This window comes from Papaver somniferum, unplaced genomic scaffold, assembly GCF_003573695.1.
Source record: "Papaver somniferum cultivar HN1 unplaced genomic scaffold, ASM357369v1 unplaced-scaffold_107, whole genome shotgun sequence".
Lineage (NCBI taxonomy): Eukaryota > Viridiplantae > Streptophyta > Magnoliopsida > Ranunculales > Papaveraceae > Papaver > Papaver somniferum.
In genome coordinates, this window is record NW_020619603.1 from 7,867,086 (window position 1) to 7,886,417 (window position 19,332).

Below are 19,332 nucleotides of genomic sequence, written 5' to 3' on the forward strand. Positions count from 1 at the left end.
ACAATAGCATTCAAATGATTATGGTGATGTCTTATCTACAAAGTTTAATGGTTAAGCAATAAACCTCGTATTGTATTCCTTAATACTATGTCTATTTTAATGGATGAGTAAAAAATTAGTATGAATGAAATGGACACAAAAGAAATAACAAGAATGAAATTGGATTCATCCTGGCTTAAACTTAAAAAAGAGCGAGGATGAAACTGGATTCATCCTGATGTAAATTAAAATTAAGAAAAAATATTTGAAAATGGATAGGATGAAACTGTTTACATCCTGGCTATTTTTACATTCTCGTCCATTTAAACAGTATCAAATTTTACATGTCCATTTCACCCAGGAATTGTTGATTTTGGTTTTTTTAACCAATTTTTTGTTGTTTTTTTTGGTAAATTAACAATTTCAATTTATTCATATCAAAATCGTGATTATGTGATCGCTTACAAGAATAACAAAAACATCAAAATACAGATAATCAAAACCCTAATAGAAATAAAGATATCAATTACAAGTAAATCGCGAAGAGAAAGAGCCATAAAACGCAACGATATACAATTTCTGTATATGTAATAGGGAATAATGATGGTATAATCCGGAATCGATTCCGGCCATTTATTCTGATTTTCTTCTTCTTCGATAAGAGATGCTCCTAAAAGAAAGGAGTAATTTGCCCATAATATTGTAGATCCAAACATACCTGGATGCCCTAAATCCCATTGATTGAATATGGATTCAAAGCAATACCGTGTTGAAACATCGATGTTTTTGAATCGAGAATAGCAAGCCACGAACCAGCGATCAAGGTTTGAATAAATCGCTCTTAAAACGAAGAGAAAATCCCCCCAAATGGCGAAGAAAATCCGCTCCAAATAGCGAAGAAATATGTCGAAAAACATAAAAAATAATAAAAAAGCTAGATTTATTCAAAATCTAGTTACTAAAACTTAAAAAGAGAAGAACTCTTGCTCATATCTAATCCAAAAAAGACCAAATCTGAGGAAGATGAAGGTGTGATCTTTGAGTATCAAAATAGAGAATAAAGTAAAAAAAATGTGATGTCCGTGTGTGAGATGGATGTTAACTATCTTAGCAAGAGAATGATTAAGATATGGAATGGCTTATAATTTTTTTTGACTTACCAATAAATAACGAAAATAATCCTGAACCAGTAGCAGGCTTTTTACCAGCAATCACCATAAACAATACTCCCTCCGTTTCAAAAAGACTATCCGCTTTGATTTTGTCAAAATATTAAGGAGACCATAATATCTTACTTGACTACCCTTAGTTATTTACCTATTTTATTTTAATAAAATTGCTAGCAATAAAAACTGCCTAAAATTGTTAGGGGATTATAAATACGAAATATAAAAAGAAAATTAAAAAATATTTAATTTATGGTGTATGTTATAAGCGTTTATTTATGTTAGTAATATCTAGGGTAAATCTCATTTATTACCGGGATGCCCTTGTGTCTAGGCTATATAAATAGAGGTTGTATTCTCCCTTTTCTACACACACATTAATAAGAATTCTCCTTCTCTCTATTTTCTCTGTCTTTTACTTTGTGTCACACTACGTAATGAGCTACCAAGCTCCACCAACTGAGTTGTACATATATTTTTTCTTTCTAAATCTATTTTTTTTCGTTTGATGTTGATTGTTGAGCAGTTCACCTTTATTTTTTTTATTTTTTTTTTAAGTTCTCTGTGCCCTGTTGGTCTGTCTTTTCCGATAGACAAAACAGTAAAGTATGATTGAGAGTCTTATTTGATTATTATTATTCATTTTTTCTATTATTTATGTTTTCACAACTGGATGCCTAATCCTCGAGGGGTCCTCTTAACTTGTATACCCGTATACATGTTAAGGTGCATTAAATTAACATTTTTTTGCATTGGAAACAAGATTTATTTGTTTTATTGTAATGCAAACAACAATTCTTTGCATTGGGAACATGATTTGTTGTTTTTAGTGGAAGAATTATCAATTTCTAGTAGAATAAGACAAAAAACACAATTCCCAATAGCATTAAACAATTATTTATTAAACCTTAACATGTATACCCGTATACAAGTTAACAAAATCCATCTTCCAGACATGTGAAGGTTCTACTTTCGAGCCGCTTTTTTTTCTTCCTTCCCTTTAATTATCATTGTTGGGATCCGTGAAAATATAATACCATTAATGTATTAGTGTTTTCATACCTATCTCGAGTCAAAAACGTATTATGCCTACATGAAAAGCACATCTTCTTTTTCATGTTTTTCTCTGACCCCTATGTTGGCCTAGTTTGTTGATTAAATAAAGAGCATAAAAAAAAATAAAAAAAAATCGTGATTCGTGAAAGTTCTACAGCATAAGTGTTGTTCCTGTTTCCGTTTCGGTAGTAGTACCATAGAGACATTTTTTTTAACAGAGCTATTGTTATATATCGTCCGGTCCCGGTCCCTCACATATGTCTATATATGTTTCTTTATTAATTATTACTAGCTATACCTCTAGTTTATTAATCATGGCTGGCTATGCTGTAGCTTAGCTACAAGTTAGGCACCAATACCTTTCTGAATAACCAAACCTAATCTATAAAAAAGGAAACTACCATGACTAGTACTAGCATCCAGGTTAACTAAGCAGTTCTTAAGCCTTTTTAAAAGAGCTACAAAATCCTCAGCAAGTTCCCCTAAGGAAGTGAAAACCAAAACCTCCAAACTGTATCCAGAAGAAGTGCATACATCCAAGTCTTTGGACCGTTTACGAGAAACAGCATTGGAAATGGCTTGGCCTGGTACGAAAGCATCCCTAGCTCCGGTATTGAAAGGTGAAACACCAGTAACATCAAACACATCCTACCCGTTCTCCCAACCGTAGACAAGGACGTCCGCAGGCTTCATGGCTTTGCCGTTCGAAACAAGCCCCAAAGACACTTCTTTCCTAGCATGCACACACAGCTTTATAACACATGTCAGCAACAACATCCCTAACGAGATCATGGCGATGCTTAAGCCCAACCTCACTGGCGCAATGAATTGCATGATCACCAAAAATATTCATATCTCGCTTACAATATGAACACAAGCCAACTTTGGGGAAAGAGGGGGATACCGAGTCGACAACAAAAAATAACTCTAAACTTCCTTGGCACAATACTCTGTTGAAGCCCACTAATAGGTACCGCCAAAAGGTAATTTTGTGCATGTTTCATACGGTTAGACTGCCAAAACACCGAATCTCTTGCAGACATGATGAATTGGATTGGAATTTTCTTCTTCACAACATCAAAGTATGTAACTTCCAGAGTATGCATGGAAGGGGGGGCAGTTCCTTCAATGCAAGGAAGAAGGTAAATCACAAACCTGAATGAAAGACTGTAAAGATTGTTGGTATGTGAGGTCATTCTCACGACATGCAGAGTACAAGTTGTTGAGTATAACATTCTGCACAGACCCGGTCTGATTTTGAGAGGCGAGAAAGCAATAATTGCTTGTATTTGACATCGTATAGATCCCCAACCCACCATCTTTAACGGGTAAGGTAGAGATACGTTGCTGCAAAGGGCCAAAACCAGCTCTATCTCCAGTAACAAGGTGCCTCAGAAATAACATAAGGTGATTATCATAAATGTCAATACCTTGTTGAAGCGCCAAAGGCCAGGTGGTGCGCATAGTGAAGTATAACTTAGAAATCGGCGCAATTACGCAAAAGGAGCAATTCGCATTGGGGATCTTTAAGTTTCTTAATAGAAGTCGTAAGTTGTATGGTTTTGTCAACCCGAGTAACAACCATATCACTGCAAAACTGCAGATCAAGACTAACAAGACCTCCAAGAAGATTCTACCAATGTCGACAGGAAACATACCTTCAATGAAGCTCTTAAAAACCTCTGTCTTTTTGATGTTGAGATGCAAGCCCCTGAGCACACTTTCAGACTGCATGAGCTTTAAGGCCTTGGCCACCTCCTCTGTGTCCCCAATAATAGTGTCATCGTCTAGGTACCAAGCATGTATATCTAACTTGCATTGCGAATCTATGTTTTTCACCAAGGGATAGAGCGTGAGAGCAAAAAGGAGAGGACCAAGTGGGTCTCCTTGTTGAACACATTGCGCAGAAGATAAGATGAAGCTGTCATAGTAAAGTCGCGCAGGTTTTGCATAGCAAAACTCAACCCATCTAGAGATGGAAGGACATTTCTCTCTAACTTCATGAATAAGAATATACCTATCAACCATGTTAAAAGCATTGACGAAGTCTATAAGAAGCATTGTCATATTAGAAGAAGTACCTTTCAACTCCAGCAAATTGTTAAAAACATGCAAAATACCTTCACTGCCACAAGGAACACCAACCCCGAATTGAAAATCACCCAAATACGATGACATTTCTTTACCCACAGAAGCAGCAGCATGTTTCGAAACCAATCTCCTCAATATAGTACCAAACAAAAATTGGTCGAAGCCCTCCACCAGGCTTCAAGAGTGGAGTTAATGGAGCGCTAGCCACATATTTACCCAAGGCAGCATGACACTTACCTCCAAGCCACAAATTAATGACCCCAGAAATGGAAGACAACAGCTCATCTGCCACAGCAGCCGCGGCACCACTCATGACATCTAAAAGTTGTTGAGCACGTAATCCGTCCCTGCCGCAAGAAGTTCCTTTCGGGAAACTCTTAATTGCACCCAAAACAGCTTTAAAGTCGACAGAAATAGCATCAACATTAATGGCATCAGTTGGAAAGGATGGGGCAGGGCGTGGGGGTGTTTTTTTGCAGCTCGGACAAGGTATCGTCATTGCAGGGAGCGACTCCGTTAAAATACAAGACACGTATAGCAGCTGTATAATGACCCTGCTCTAATTTCCTTCTACAAGCAATCAAGTTCGCAACTTCCTAGTTGTCTTTGTTATCCTTCTTGTTTGTCTGCATACGGAATTTTCCATGGCTTGGGGACTGTAAAATATTGTAGATCAAAGAACAACACACATTGTGTTCTTTACAGGTATTAAGAGCATTGTTTATAGCCGCAATCTGGAGCTTCTTCCTATTGCCGGACCTTTCTTCGGAGCTGTTCTTGGGATGGTAAAGGCGAAGAGTACATATGGGCAATAACAACAGTTCAAGCCAAGGGGTGAGATACGGTAGTCTCCGGAGGTCTGGATATGGATCTTGTTTTGCGCATGGTTTCTCAGAAAAACCATGAAAACGAAGAAACCCTCGGCGTACCAGAAAACTAGTAATGGTAGCAAAATGGGTATCACCTGAAAGGTAAAAAAAATCCAACAACGAGATGAAGAGGAAGGAAAACAAACTGTGAAGGAATCACAGATTAACTACCGGTGAATGATCCCAGTTTTTATTATTATTTTTATTTTATTTTATTTTTATATATACGTGCTTCACAAATTTATTGGTCATGTCTGGCTATGCCATCTAACCAATAATTTAACTTAATTATTTACTGTGCCATGTTTAAGTTTTTTTTATTTTTTTATATACTTAGACAATGTCCAAACTCTCTAACCTCTTTCGGATGTGTGAGATTGATTGGGGTTCAACTACAGTCCAGACCGAAGTTAGTTTGGAGTAGGCTAGTGTCTGTAGCGGCTTAATACAGTGTGTGTTCAATCTGGACTAGGTCCCGGGGTTTTTCTGCATTTACAGTTATTTCTATTCCACATTATATTTGATTATATAATTGACATATCACAGGTTGTGCGTTGTTCAATCAATTAGAATATCCGACCTTTTGGTTGTTGATTTAAATTGATTGACACTTGGATATTGGTCTTTGGTACCATCCAAGTTATGTCTCTTTGATAAATACTCGCAGATTTCTATTTGCTTGAGTAAAGATCAAATTGAGAGATTGAGATATAAACTCTTTGATATACTTTTCTCTAGATTGAGTCTGACTGTCTAGTTGATTCTCTAGAAAGTATATTGGAGTTTGTCCATACAAATTGCTAATCGAATTGTTGGGTGTGGTTGTTGTACCCCCGCTTTTTCATATATCTTTTAATTTGACCTTTTAGGTGGTCACGGTCACACTTGAATAAAATCATGGCTCAATTAGCACTATTTCCCTATTAAAACCATATTTAGTTATATTTTTTAAAGTGAAGGTCCTGGTGGATGTCTAGACTAGACATTCTTTTAGAAAATTATTCTAAAGAAGGAGGATCTATGGAAAATCTTATATGTACATTATCCATACAAGACTGAACCAATTTTTCTTTAGAGTCCAAATTACAATGAAATACGATCAAATATATCAAAAATATTATACACAAGATTAAAAATTTGGGGTCTTACTCGCACAACAAAATCCAATTAATAAAATTGTTATTTGTAAAGAAATATCTATCTCTTCTATTTTAATCCATCAAACACCAGTTTAGTAACCAAAACTCACCAGAGTTGCAGATTGAAATTCTATGGCTAAGAACATCAATAACCTCGGTAGCAATTAAAGACAGTCTTTCATACATCTCTTACAGAAAATAAGAGTGCTTTCTTATATATGATTAGAAAAAAAAGGACCTTCATAACTTCAAGTACTATTTTATTTTTTATCTCTCATCGTGTAGAACTCATGCCATACAAATGCCCTTCAAAATGATCCATATTGGGATTGCAAAGAGGACTAGGTGGGTAGAAATTAGAATACCCACATCCCTTCAAGCACACATATGAGAGTGACATTGATGCAATGATGATCAAGATATACGTTGATTATATTTGTTATTAAGTTGATGAACTTATTTAGACAAGATTACTCTCTATCTTAAAACTATTCTACTAATAAATCATACAAAACTTTTGGTTGGTATGATTTATGATTTTATGATTTTTTTTATTTTATTTTATTTTTGACTTGAAAAGGTTAGATTTTATTAAGAAAATAAAATGCACTTGCAGTACTACAAAGAAGCAATAACCAGATCTAAGAGAAAAACAAACACACTTACCGTGCTATAATAAGAAGACAACAGGTGTTCCAAGAGAACAAAGAATATAAGATCTTAATACAAACTAGTATTTCTTCCTTGAAGGGGTAGGAAGACTTTTCCCACGCCCCAGATTCTCATTGTTTGAACTCCATCCCAATACAATTTAACCACTTCCTTGTCTGATTTCGAAGATTTGAATGTGTCTATAATGTCATTACAAATGGTCCTTGCTTCGATGTGCTTACCGTCAATAGGCTTAAACGTAGTGACTTCTTTTAAAGACGTCAATTTCTCTACATCCCTCTCCTTCTTATACTCAAGACCCATACTTTCATATATTGTCTGTCTAATTTTCTGATTCACCAGAAGAATCATCACAAGTATCCATAGCAACTCCTTTATTTTGATCTTTATCTTATCATCTTATTATGTAACTTCATCTTCACTGATTCGAGCTAACCCGTTATGTTCTTTGAATGTGATTTCAGTACAGTGTAAGGGTTCACATAACAACTCGACATATTACTTTGCTTTTTTGGCTTACTCTTTTCTTTTATAGTAGCTAGACTATCCATATTTCATTGGAAGATTGAAAGATTTAAAATTCTGTTGACTGTCTACACCCAGCTTCTCCACAGTGTCCCCTGCTCTGTCTTCCGAAACTTTAGTCGAAGCAATCAGTGTAGCAACAATAGTTTATGAAGAAATATCATGTGCATTCTCCACGAGGTTGTTAGTAGTATCCTTGCATTAACCAATGCATCTTAAGTGACACTTTTGGCTTATGGGAACCCACTTTTTCTTGTATTTTGGAGCACGATTCGAGCCACATTTCTCATTAAGATGGCCAAAACTCTTACAATAAGAACAAGCAGTAGGTTTTCATTTGTATTCATCCCTAACTTCATACTTCTTATCTTCAATTTGGAAGGGAACTATAGAAGGGTAAGCGCAATTAGCATCAACTTACACACACCCTTGCATATTACATTCTAGTCTTCATAGATGTTGGAGTATCCGTAATAATTAACTTTCCTACAAGACTAGAAATCCTAAGCATGGAAAATCAAAACATCTAAGCAAGCATGACCCATCAAACGAAATTACAACTAATTAATGAAAATCATAAATCAATTGAATCAAGTGCAAAAAGTCATAAAGAATCAAATATAGGTACCAAACAATTGTGAAATAAGGCTTCCTCTGTCATCCCAGTGTTGGGGTGTATCTCATTAGGATCAAAACACTCTCAAAACATAGAAACATAGCTAAAAAGTGCTTGAGAAGAAGAAAAGAATGAAAAATAAACAAATTAGTGAATCTGCAGCGTTTATAAGCGTTACAGAAGTTACTGTTACAATATTATAAGACTGTAGAATAACGATAGTTTTCTGGTGTAGCAGAACTGCGACCGTCTTGTGAGTCCAATGTCTTTGTCTCTTTCTTTTTCAGCATCAGCATGGTACTTTCCTGTAACCCTGATTTCTCCGCCTCTGCAGCCTCCCTATGCCGTATCGACCCCAAACTCTCGATTCTGCTATGTGTCTCCCCCAAGACTTTATGTACACCACAGGTCGAAAATTTCAAGAATATCTTTCTTTTTCCCTCGGCCAAGTCACGAGAATTTCTCTTTAAACTCTCTGCGCCGCTCTGTTTCTTCCCAAAACTTCCTTTCTTATCAAGATTGCGTCCAACAGAGAGAATATATTTCCTTTATTTGTTCGATACGTAGCTTCCAAGGAAAACCCAAAATCATGAGAGTATTTCCCTGTTTTCGAATCCATACCAATCCTGTTTGGATTAAACAGGCCCAAACCGAACCTTGTTCGTGAAAATCTCCGAGTGAACCTCTGCTAAATCTGTTCCAGGAATAGAAAACCCGATAATATCTTCACTTCCCCTGTTTTAGGAAAGTTCGTGTAAACTCCTTATTTTATCGAATCTCCAACACGTATCCATCCTGTTTTATGTCTAAAAGTCATCCCCAATCGAAACTGTATAAGGATAACAAGAAAATCTCGTTATAATCAAGAACAGAGAATTATGCAGCTGACATTTCCCTGTTTGAATCCAACTCGATGACCGGCCCTATTTAGTCAATTCTAGTTGACTTACTAACCCTGTTTAGCATTAACGAACCCATTCCGACGTAATTAATTCATTAAGTCTCTCTAGAACTTGACTAGAAATTTAATCCAAAATCTGTTCGTCTGCTTCAAACTTCCCCGCCAATTCTGTATTTTTGAAATGAAAAACGAGGTGGGTGCCCCCTATCCAGAGTTAGGGTGCCAATAGCGGTTGACCTGAGGTGCCCTTAATAATATTCTGAAGTGGAAATATCACTTTTGTGGGGGCATTTCCAACATACTTCCGGGGTGCCTTTAGTTATTCTCTCCGGAGGTTCAAATGCCACTTTTCGAGCTAATTTCTTCGCACAAGTGTATTTCTTGAAAAACACCTACAAAGACACAAAAAGTCATAATAAATACAATATCGAGCACCAACAATATATATAATTGAGATCAAAATAGACACATAAATGCGTCTATCATTGACTATTCCAGTTGACTGACCCGAGCACTCAGGTACACTCTTATTAGACCCTCGAAAAACGTACTATTGATGGTTAACGAAATAGTGTCGAGTGTTGTTGACCATGAACATGAGTCCAGTTGACTAGTCAATATTTCGAACGCACTATTAGTGCATTCCAAAAAATGCTCCCACTGCATTCATCATGCAGTTGTGTGCTAGGACATGGGCGACATTTTTTTTTGTCATACTTTGCCCTTTTGGTCATGTTTGCGGTTGGAATTTAGCAGTACGATGACCATATACGCGGAATTGAGCGATTTTTAAAGTACTTTTTCGGCAAAAATCTCAGTATGGACAACCATATTTTCATAGATACACTACACTCCAAGAATAAATGGTTTAGAGTCTCTATCTGGTTCTTGCGTAGTGGGCAACGAGGATCAACAACAGGAAATATTTAGTGTTCATTTCTCCAACTGGTTGACACCCATAAATAAATTTTCAGAGGAAATAAGTATTTTTATGGAAAATTTAACTTCTAGAAATGTGTCCATTGAAAATTAGGAGCGCCATCTCAAATTTGTTGGAAATTACTGTCGGATAATTATCTTCGTTACTGATTCTGCAATAATACAACTCGTGTATTATCCACCGATCCATTACAACTCTTTGTCACACGGCTTTTATCTATGTATCACGTTTCGTAATATCAACAACGAAACAAGAAAAGAACGAAAGAAAAAGATGATCAATCACAAACTTAAACAATCTTACTTGGGGTGTATTGAGGCGAGTAATCTCTTTGCTTAATACATTTTATGCCCTGTATAAAATGTTGTTACAGGTTTAGCGGCATATGTCCCCAACATTCAACAATACCTCGATGTTTTTCGCAGCACTTCGATAACACCGAACAGCGAACGCGAATAAATGTAGCAAAACCTCTTCTTTAACTCTTGAAAACACATGCAAACTCTTAAATTTCTAGTATTACTTTTATTATGACTCTATAAAAAAAAACACATCTTTACAATAGAGAATGTGTGGGGTTTATATAGGTCTAAAAGTAACTCTTGGTGAAATCCTTTCATTAAAAGTCACGTCCCTTGGAATAAGACACTATATTTTGAAAAGTCACAAGTGAGTGGACATACTGATTCAAATTTCTATTCAAAATTTCCAACAATTACCTATACCATCAACAACTCTGTAAAAACTTTTAGCAATACATAATTGTGAGTAGCTTTCCAGACCTATCTATCTTCACCTTTAGTTGGTATTTTTTTCTTACACATTTCATCATCAGTAAAATTATCAAAAAGAACATTTCAACACCGCAAAGTTCCAAGTATTAGTATTGAAATTAACAAAGTTGATCCACAATTTTTTCATATTGTGAGACATAAACCTAGAAGACAGGGGATGGTTTATAGTCCAATTCCCATAATGTCTTTCCAGATGGAAATGCTTTTCGCATTTCCCACCTCCTATCAATAGAGGTCTTTAATAATATTTAGAGCATCCACAGTCACGACCAAATTTAGAGACTAAAACCAAATTTGGTCCAAAAGTGAGGCGTAATGGAACGGAGTAAAGCTAAATTTGGTATGATTTTCTAGGGTTTGAGACTAAATTTAGTCGCCGTCCCAGACTATAACTAAATTTAATGGGACGTAGGTATAGTAAGCGTTCTATGTTAGGCGTGGATATAATGAGCGTATAGGATTAAACGTAAGTATAGTGTGCATTTGAGTGCAGAGCGCTAACACAAACAACGTCTCAGTGGGACGTTAAAACAAAGTCCGCCAACCTTAATGTTCACAAAATGTGCGCCCCACTTTGAGCGTGAATAATACTCCCGCCTCATGTTTGTTTGTTCATGAGACTCTCAATACATCCGTCTCACAGTTGAACTCACACTTTGTTTTTTGATTGTGTCAACGCCTCACTCTAGCGATGATAATACTTACGTCCCATTTCGGGCGTGAATAATACTTGCGCCCCATATATGCGTGCACAATAACTACGCCTAACCTTCATACGTTCACTATAACTCCGTTCACTATCAGACGTTCACTATAACTACGCCAGACTAAATTTTAGTCTTTTACCGTTGCGCTTCACCTTCAAATAAGCCAAATAAATTTAGCATTTGGTCTGCCTTTTAGTATTTAGTCACGTCCATGGTTGTGGTTGCTCTTACGCCTCTTCTAGTACCATTCCACACCCATGAACCATGTGTATTAACATGGTGGAGGGATCTATTGTGATCAAGAAAGTACTTATGACTGACAATTTTGACCCAAGGAACTTCAGGTTCAATGAGCATTCTTCAAGCTAACTTAGAAAGAAGAGCTTTATTTAGCTCACCAGTTTTCTTAATATTCAATCCTCTTAAAGCTTTAGCCTTGGAATGATAAGGATCAAATATAGCAAATATATACGTTATTTATTGTTAACCAAGAAATACAGGTATCGCAATTATATCGGCACGTACATAGGGTTAGGGAAAATTTAGGTACAAACGATCTGGACCCATAAATGTTCTTAGTTAACATATATACATGTAGCTCTTTTGATGACCAAACTACTCATCAGAAGGACTACTTACTGTGTACTTTGATGGTTACAGCTTGGATGATATGGCAAGATAGATGTTCTTCGGTTTTTCAGAATACTAAGCCTAATGGAATCCATACTATTGAAAGAATTAAATTGTTAGTTAATCAGTGTTGTCTTGTTGTTTCTAACTATAAATCTAAATGACCGAATGCTTCAACAGTCTAATAATTGGGTTTCTCCTACAACTAATTGTTTGAAATTAAATTTAGATACTTCTTTAAAAAGGAAACTGGTACAACAGGTATTGGACTAATAATTAGTGATTTTACAAGATTGTTATGGAGCCAAAAGACAATACTTTGATGGAGGTTTGAATGCTTAACATAAGGTTGAGTAGCTGGAATGTAAGGCATGGAAGCAGTAGCAAGGGATGTCACAAAGAATTATGAGCAAGTTGTTTTTGAACTTTTAATAAAGTTTGTCAATAAAACGTCTCCATGTATTCATTGGACAAACCAGTCTTTCATTAGACATCAAGTTTTTATTACTGAGTAAACCGCAATAGTCTTATCGATCAGTACCTTGAATTAAGAATGGTTGTGCATACTGTATTTCCAAAAAAGCAAAAAAAAAAAAAAAAAAGGTCGTGCTAGTTTTCAGTTTGGTGATAATTTTCCTCCTGATATAAAACTATTGAATCAGTAAGGAAAAACAATGTGTAAGCAATTAATTATCTCAATAAAATTACTTTTTGAATCAAAATATATATATATATACATGATGGCTGTAACATCCCACTTATGTGGGTTGTGCAAGGTTGGCAAGCCGGCATAAAGATCGGCCAGTATCATGAGAGTTCCCGCTCTAGCGCACCCTGACTTGCTCGGGGAAAAAGGTTTGGATTTCGTATTTGGCAGTACCAAAGGTGGAGGTTTATTCTCCGTTGTTAGTGCCTAAGTTCCGGAGTCGGAGGCTAGATTTCCTCTTGCGTGCACTTATTGGCCACTCATATATTATCTCAGCAAATGGTCAACAAGAAGAAATCGTAAGTTGTGGTCACGAAACTTTTGTCTCCTGTTATAAGACCCTTAATTGCTCTCAAAACGCGAGTAGTCATTTATATGTCAGTGAGCGACAAAACTGAATCAACACAAAACTTGACTGGAAGAGATGGCGTAAGACCAAGGTAAGACCATCCTCATCGAAGAAGTTCATGGGGGTTGGCCGCTAATGCAGCACTTCTCACACGCTTCCAATTTCAGACCCTTGTGTACTCAACCACACAAAGACTTAACGCGTGACTATATACGTGTAGACCAAAATGAAGCAAGATGCCTGAGAAGAAGGGCAGAATGAGGACCATATAACCCCATCGAAGGCATTTTCCTCAGATTGCTAGTTGAAGGTTGCAGATTTTTCTAGATAAAAAATAACAGTTGACTGGAAATCAACTAACATCATTTTCTTTGTCTTTCTTTTTATTTTCTCAATCATTTTTTTTCTTGGAACCGACTGAAGTCATCTGGCTTATCTGGAACTGACACAATGTGTTGTTTTTTTGAATCAGACCTGACTCAAAAATATACGAGATAATGGCTTGGTCCAATAAATCTGGGGATTTTATTCACTTACTCAAACAGATCTGAATAATTAGATCTGAATCAGGAAACGAGTCAGATCAGACCTAAACTAAAAAACAAACGGCCTGACATCTAATTCACGTCAAGTCACGTCCATATCGCGAGTTAGATGCAACCAAATATGATCCAAGTCTGCTTCCCAATAAAACAAAACAAGGTTTTATTATAAAACCCTTCTCCCTAGCTAGTTAATCATCAGCCAATAACTAAAACTCCTCTTCTTCAAAAATGTCCCAACGAGCAAAACTTTCAAGTGATACTTTACTGTTGTTATTACTGTTGTTTTCATCTTACAGTTTCTTTCGTTTTGCATATGGTTCTTCTCTTTCTTCAACTGATAAGAAGCAACAGTTACAAGAAGTAGATGCTCTTTTGAAATGGAAATCAAGCCTTGTGAAGCAAACTCATTCTCTCCTTCCAACTTGGAAGATAAATTCTACTGCGAGCACGACGACTCCATGCAGGTGGTATGGAATCACTTGTAACAAAGACGGAGGCGTCACCGAATTGAAGATAACAGGTTTGGGTTTACAAGGTACGCTGCATGGTTTTAACTTCTCATCTTTCACCAATTTCGTTAGCCTTAACTTGAGCTACAATACACTCTTCGGTACCATCCCGTCCCAAATCAACAATATTCCAAAACTCACCTCCCTTGATCTTTCTGTCAATGAATTTTCTGGACTTATTCCACCAGAAATAGGCGCTCTCACAAGTCTGCATAAGTTACATCTCTCTAAAAATCAAATTAGTGGTTCACTGCCTATTTGTATATGCAATCTGACTAAGTTGACTAGTTTATCAGTTTATGAAAATCAAGTCTCGGGAGCTATTCCACAAGATATCGGAAGGCTAATTTTTCTTACCTTCTTAGCTTTGTCCGGCAACAAGCTCACTGGTTCAATCCCCACTTCTTTAACAAATTCGACGAGATTGGACGCTCTTTATCTGCATGATAACCAACTTTCTGACATCATTCCTCGAGATATAGGAATGCTAAGCTCTCTTACACTCTTATCAATTCATAATAACAATATGAGTGGGTCAATCCCTGTTTCTTTAACCAATTTGACTCGCTTGAACACTCTTACCCTATATCATAACCAACTTTCTGGAATAATTCCCCAAGATATTGGGAAACTACACTCTCTTACAGGCTTTGATTTGTCAGAGAACAAGATCACTGGTTTGATTCCTACTTCAGTATGCAATTTAACCAACCTGGCCTATTTATCATTTTTTAAAAATGGGCTTTCAGACATCATACCTCGAGAAATTGGTGGGCTAAGGTCTCTTACTGTGTTTTCTTTGTACAGTAACAATCTCATAGGTTCAATCCCTGCTTCTCTAACCAATTTGACTATCCTAGACACTCTTTCCTTATGGGATAACCAACTTTCTTGCATCATCCCTCAAGATATAGGAAGGCTTCGCTCTCTTACAATCTTTGATTTGTCGACAAATAATTTCACTGGTCCAATCCCTATTTCTATATGTCACTTGGCCAACCTCACACTTTTATCAGTTTTTCGGAATCAACTTACTGGTGTCATCCCTCAAGATATTGGAAAGCTAAGGTCTTTAGATACCTTATATATGTCTGTAAACAAACTCACTGGTTCAATACCTGCATCAGTGGGTAATTTGAGAAATTTAACTCTTTTATCTCTTTTTACAAATGAGTTAAATGGTTCATTACCGATAGGAATAAACAATCTAACGCTGCTGAATGAACTGAGTTTGGGCGATAACAAGTTCTCTGGTTATTTACCCCAAAATGTTTGTCAAAGCGGAATTCTTGAGCAATTTGTAGTAAATGATAACCATTTCACGGGTCCTATACCAAGAAGTCTTAGAAGTTGCACCAGTCTTAGGCATCTAGATCTTACATCTAATGAACTGGTAGATGATGTAACGGAGGCATTTCACGTGTATCCGCATCTATATAGGCTCGGTGTGGGTAACAATATGTTGTATGGTGAACTTTCAAAAGACTGGGGGAAATGTCAAAATTTGACAGCCATTTCTTTCGCAGGCAACAAAATCACTGGTAAAATACCATCAGAAATGGGAAACTTGATGATTTTAAGTCAACTTTATCTTTTTTCAAATAACTTAGTAGGAGAAATTCCTAAGGAGTTGTTGAAATTATCTTCATTGATTGAGTTAGATTTGAGTAATAATCAACTTTCCGGTAGGTTATCTTCCACAGTTGGAATGTTATCCAACCTGCAATTACTCGATTTATCCAGAAATAAACTCATCGGATCAATACCCAAACAACTAGGGCAGTGCTCAAGGTTATTATCTTTGAATTTGAGCTCAAACAATTTTAGTGAGAGCATCCCACCTTACATCGGAAACTTGGATTCGTTACAGATTTTATTAGATCTTAGTTACAATGAGTTGAGTGGAGAGATTCCATCAGCTCTGGGAAAACTAAGCAAACTGATAAAACTCAATTTATCCCATAACAAGCTTTCCGGCTCAATTCCATCCTTATTTGATCAAATGCTTAGTTTGAACATTATCGATATTTCGTTCAATGAGTTGAGTGGTCCTATTCCAAATATCAAGGCTTTTGAGGATGCTCCAATTGATTCATTGAGGAACAACAAAGAGTTATGTGGTAATAACTCTCGAGTTTTAAAACCATGTAATTCCTCGGTTGTTACTGGAAGAAAAGAGGCCAAACATAGTAAACTTGTGCTAATAATCCTTCTTCCTTTGTTTGGTACGTTGTTTCTTTTATTCGTACTCCTCGCCATCTTGTTCCGCCTTCGAAAAAAATCGGTAAGAAATGCTGCGCCGACAGATCAAGATAGAGGTACCGGTACCCAAAGAAATTTATTTTCCATTTGGAATTACGACGGTAAAATAGTTTTCGAGCATATAATAGAAGCGACCGAGAATTTTGATGCAAAATACTGCATTGGAGCGGGAGGATATGGGAGCGTTTACAAAGCAGAGTTGTCAACTGGTCAGGTTGTTGCTGTCAAGAAACTTCACTCGTCAGATGAAGAATCTGAGATATCTGATCTCAAGTCATTCGAAAGTGAAGTCCATGCATTGACAGAAATCCGACATCGGAACATTGTGAAACTTTTCGGTTTCTGTTCTAATCTTCAAAGGAGATTTTCATTTTTGGTTTATGAGTTCGTGGAAAGAGGAAGTTTGAAAAATGTTTTATGCAATGGGGAACAAGCAGTGGAGTTCGATTGGATAAAGAGGGTGGGATTTATCAAGGGAACAGCTAGTGCACTTGCTTACATGCACCATGATTGCATTCCAGCAATAATTCACAGGGATATATCTAGCAATAATATTTTGTTGGATGCTGAATATGAAGCTCGAGTTTCTGATTTTGGTACGGCCAGGATTTTGAAGCCAGATTCATCAAATTGGACTTCACTTGCAGGAACCTACGGATATGTTGCTCCAGGTATACAATCCAGATGAAACTTTTATAATTTATTACCTTTTTTTCCTAGAGTCAATAAGTAATATTCACATCAATTATAATGATGTTTGCAGAGCTTGCCTATACAATGAAGGTGACCGAGAAATGTGATGTTTATAGTTTTGGGGTGATCATATTAGAAGTACTTATGGGAACACATCCGTCTGAATTGATCACGTTGCTCTCGCAAATTCTTCTTTCATCTCCATCATTGAGTAATATGGGGCAAAACATAAGATTGAGAGACATCTTGGACCCATGCCTTGGAGCACCATCAGATATTCTGAAGAAAGAAATAATGTACATCGTGAAGGTTGGATTCTCATGCTTACGAGGTGATCCAAGTACTCGGCCAACTATGCAAGAAGTAGCAGTAGAGCTATCATTGTCGTCTGCTCAGAGCAGGGCAAGTTTAGAGAAGCCTTTTGAAATGCTTACATTAGGAGACATTTTGTTGTCATAAAAATTTGTGTAACCCAGTCATCTTCTTATTTTCTTTTCGTTTTGTTGTCATAATAAATTATTCAGTTATGAGCTTCTTTTTTTCCTTGACTTGTCCTAGGAATACTCTTTTGATATTATTGGCTGCCGGTACAATACCCCTCAATCGTAGAGTTACATAGACAATCTGCACAACTGAATTATCTCGTAGCAAATCTCACAGATATTTTAACATAGTAATCACTTTTGTGTTTATCACATCAAGAAATCATAGCCATTTAGAATGCTTATTGTACTTCAGTACTCAACAGTTTGCTTACCTCAACATGTATGTGCCCACATCTTGTATCCATCTCGTGTATTTGGAGTGTAAAGTAAAATATCTGTTACAAACAGGCATAACCTCCGACATATCCTACCCGTCCTAACTTTATGTTGCATCCGTTTTCCTTAGAGTAAATAGTTACAGCAATAGAAAAATGGATGTTGTGGCCATAGAAAGATTGGATCCATAACAAGCAAAGCAGATACAGAAAGTAAAGACCTGGTACACAGACTTTTCTGTATTTTAGGGGTTATAAACAACGATATACCAATTGGTGATGCAAGGTAGAGTCATGAAAATGTCTATCACCAAAAGTTGGGACCATCTTTGGGTAAAGGTGTTTCTCATTATACTCAAAACAGAATTAGTAATCCAAGATTTCCTGGAACGATGACTAGAAAAGGAGCTTCGCTTAAAACAAGTACACATCATGAAATTGATCCTCCAATCAACTCGCCAAGACTTTTTTTTTTTTTTTTGATGTTTCAGCTTTGTGGTGATTATTCTATCATTGGGGCTTCAGGACCCACCCGTATCCTATACATGTCTGGTAGAGATCTAGACCTTTTAACACTGGAGAAAGCTTAAACACAAGGAAAAGAACCAGATAAACCCTTTGAGTTGGGGGTTAGCCACCGGCTTTGAGAAGAAAACTAAATAAACTGAATTGTTATATTGATTTATGATAAAAATAAACAACTTATGGCCATGCTATTTATAGCATCAAAGCCTTGGTAAACAAGCAAAGTCTATAATAAGAATTCTATTCAAACTAGGAAACTAAACTAAGCTTAATTAAAGAGAACTAAGTAAACTAAATAAGAAAAAAGGTACACAAGTAGTGTTGGTGTCGTAACATCCCACCCTGCTGGAAAAATGCCTTGTCCTCAAGCCTTAAATTTTGGCTCATCAAAACGCCATTGATATTTTCCGCGTTCCATAAACCAGTTGGAAACAATCTGAACTTCCACTTCAAGTATGTGGAATCCTCCTGAGAATTGAAATTGCCCAAGCCACACTATCCGCACCACTGAGATCTGTAAAGCATAATTTTTATTTCCATTTCAAAAATTCCACCCACAACAGCAAATATTTAGCTTGGTATTCGGTTGTAACAGCACTATGGAACTGACTATCAAAATTTGGTACCAGTTTTTTCTTTTCTTGAACATTTCTTGCATTCCCAAAGTTGGTTAGGAGGGTATGAAATTTCCAGTCCAAGTAGAGTACTAATTTCCAGTCGAAAACATCACTAGACTCTGCACCCGCTAACGAAGGTGACTGCCATAATCTTGGTAAGCTTGACATTGCAAGGAAATCAATTCCAGTATAAACTTCCAATTAAGTGAGTGCCAAGGCGGCTTCCACAACTGGTCTGCAACTATGTGCCACATCCTCAAAGTCAGGGAACCAAATAAAAC

At 36.6% G+C, this 19,332-nt stretch overlaps 1 protein-coding gene across 1 annotated transcript; it reads left to right on the top strand.

The window, feature by feature from the left end:
- The first annotated feature begins 13,897 nt into the window (after positions 1–13,897).
- Positions 13,898–17,691, top strand: LOC113327753 (probable leucine-rich repeat receptor-like protein kinase At1g35710). The gene is made up of 2 exons (XM_026574881.1): positions 13,898–17,127; positions 17,220–17,691. The coding sequence occupies exons 1-2, from the start codon at positions 13,914–13,916 to the stop codon at positions 17,606–17,608; spliced, it is 3,603 nt and encodes a 1,200-aa protein (XP_026430666.1). The 5' UTR covers positions 13,898–13,913; the 3' UTR covers positions 17,609–17,691.
- The last annotated feature ends 1,641 nt before the right edge of the window (positions 17,692–19,332 follow it).

Bases quoted from the DNA above. Each gene is read 5' to 3' on its own strand.
- LOC113327753 (XM_026574881.1), top strand. From the start codon at position 13,914: ATGTCCCAACGAGCAAAACTTTCAAGTGATACTTTACTGTTGTTATTA. The intron at 17,128-17,219 runs GTATACAATCCA...TGATGTTTGCAG, and splicing joins CTACGGATATGTTGCTCCAG to AGCTTGCCTATACAATGAAG.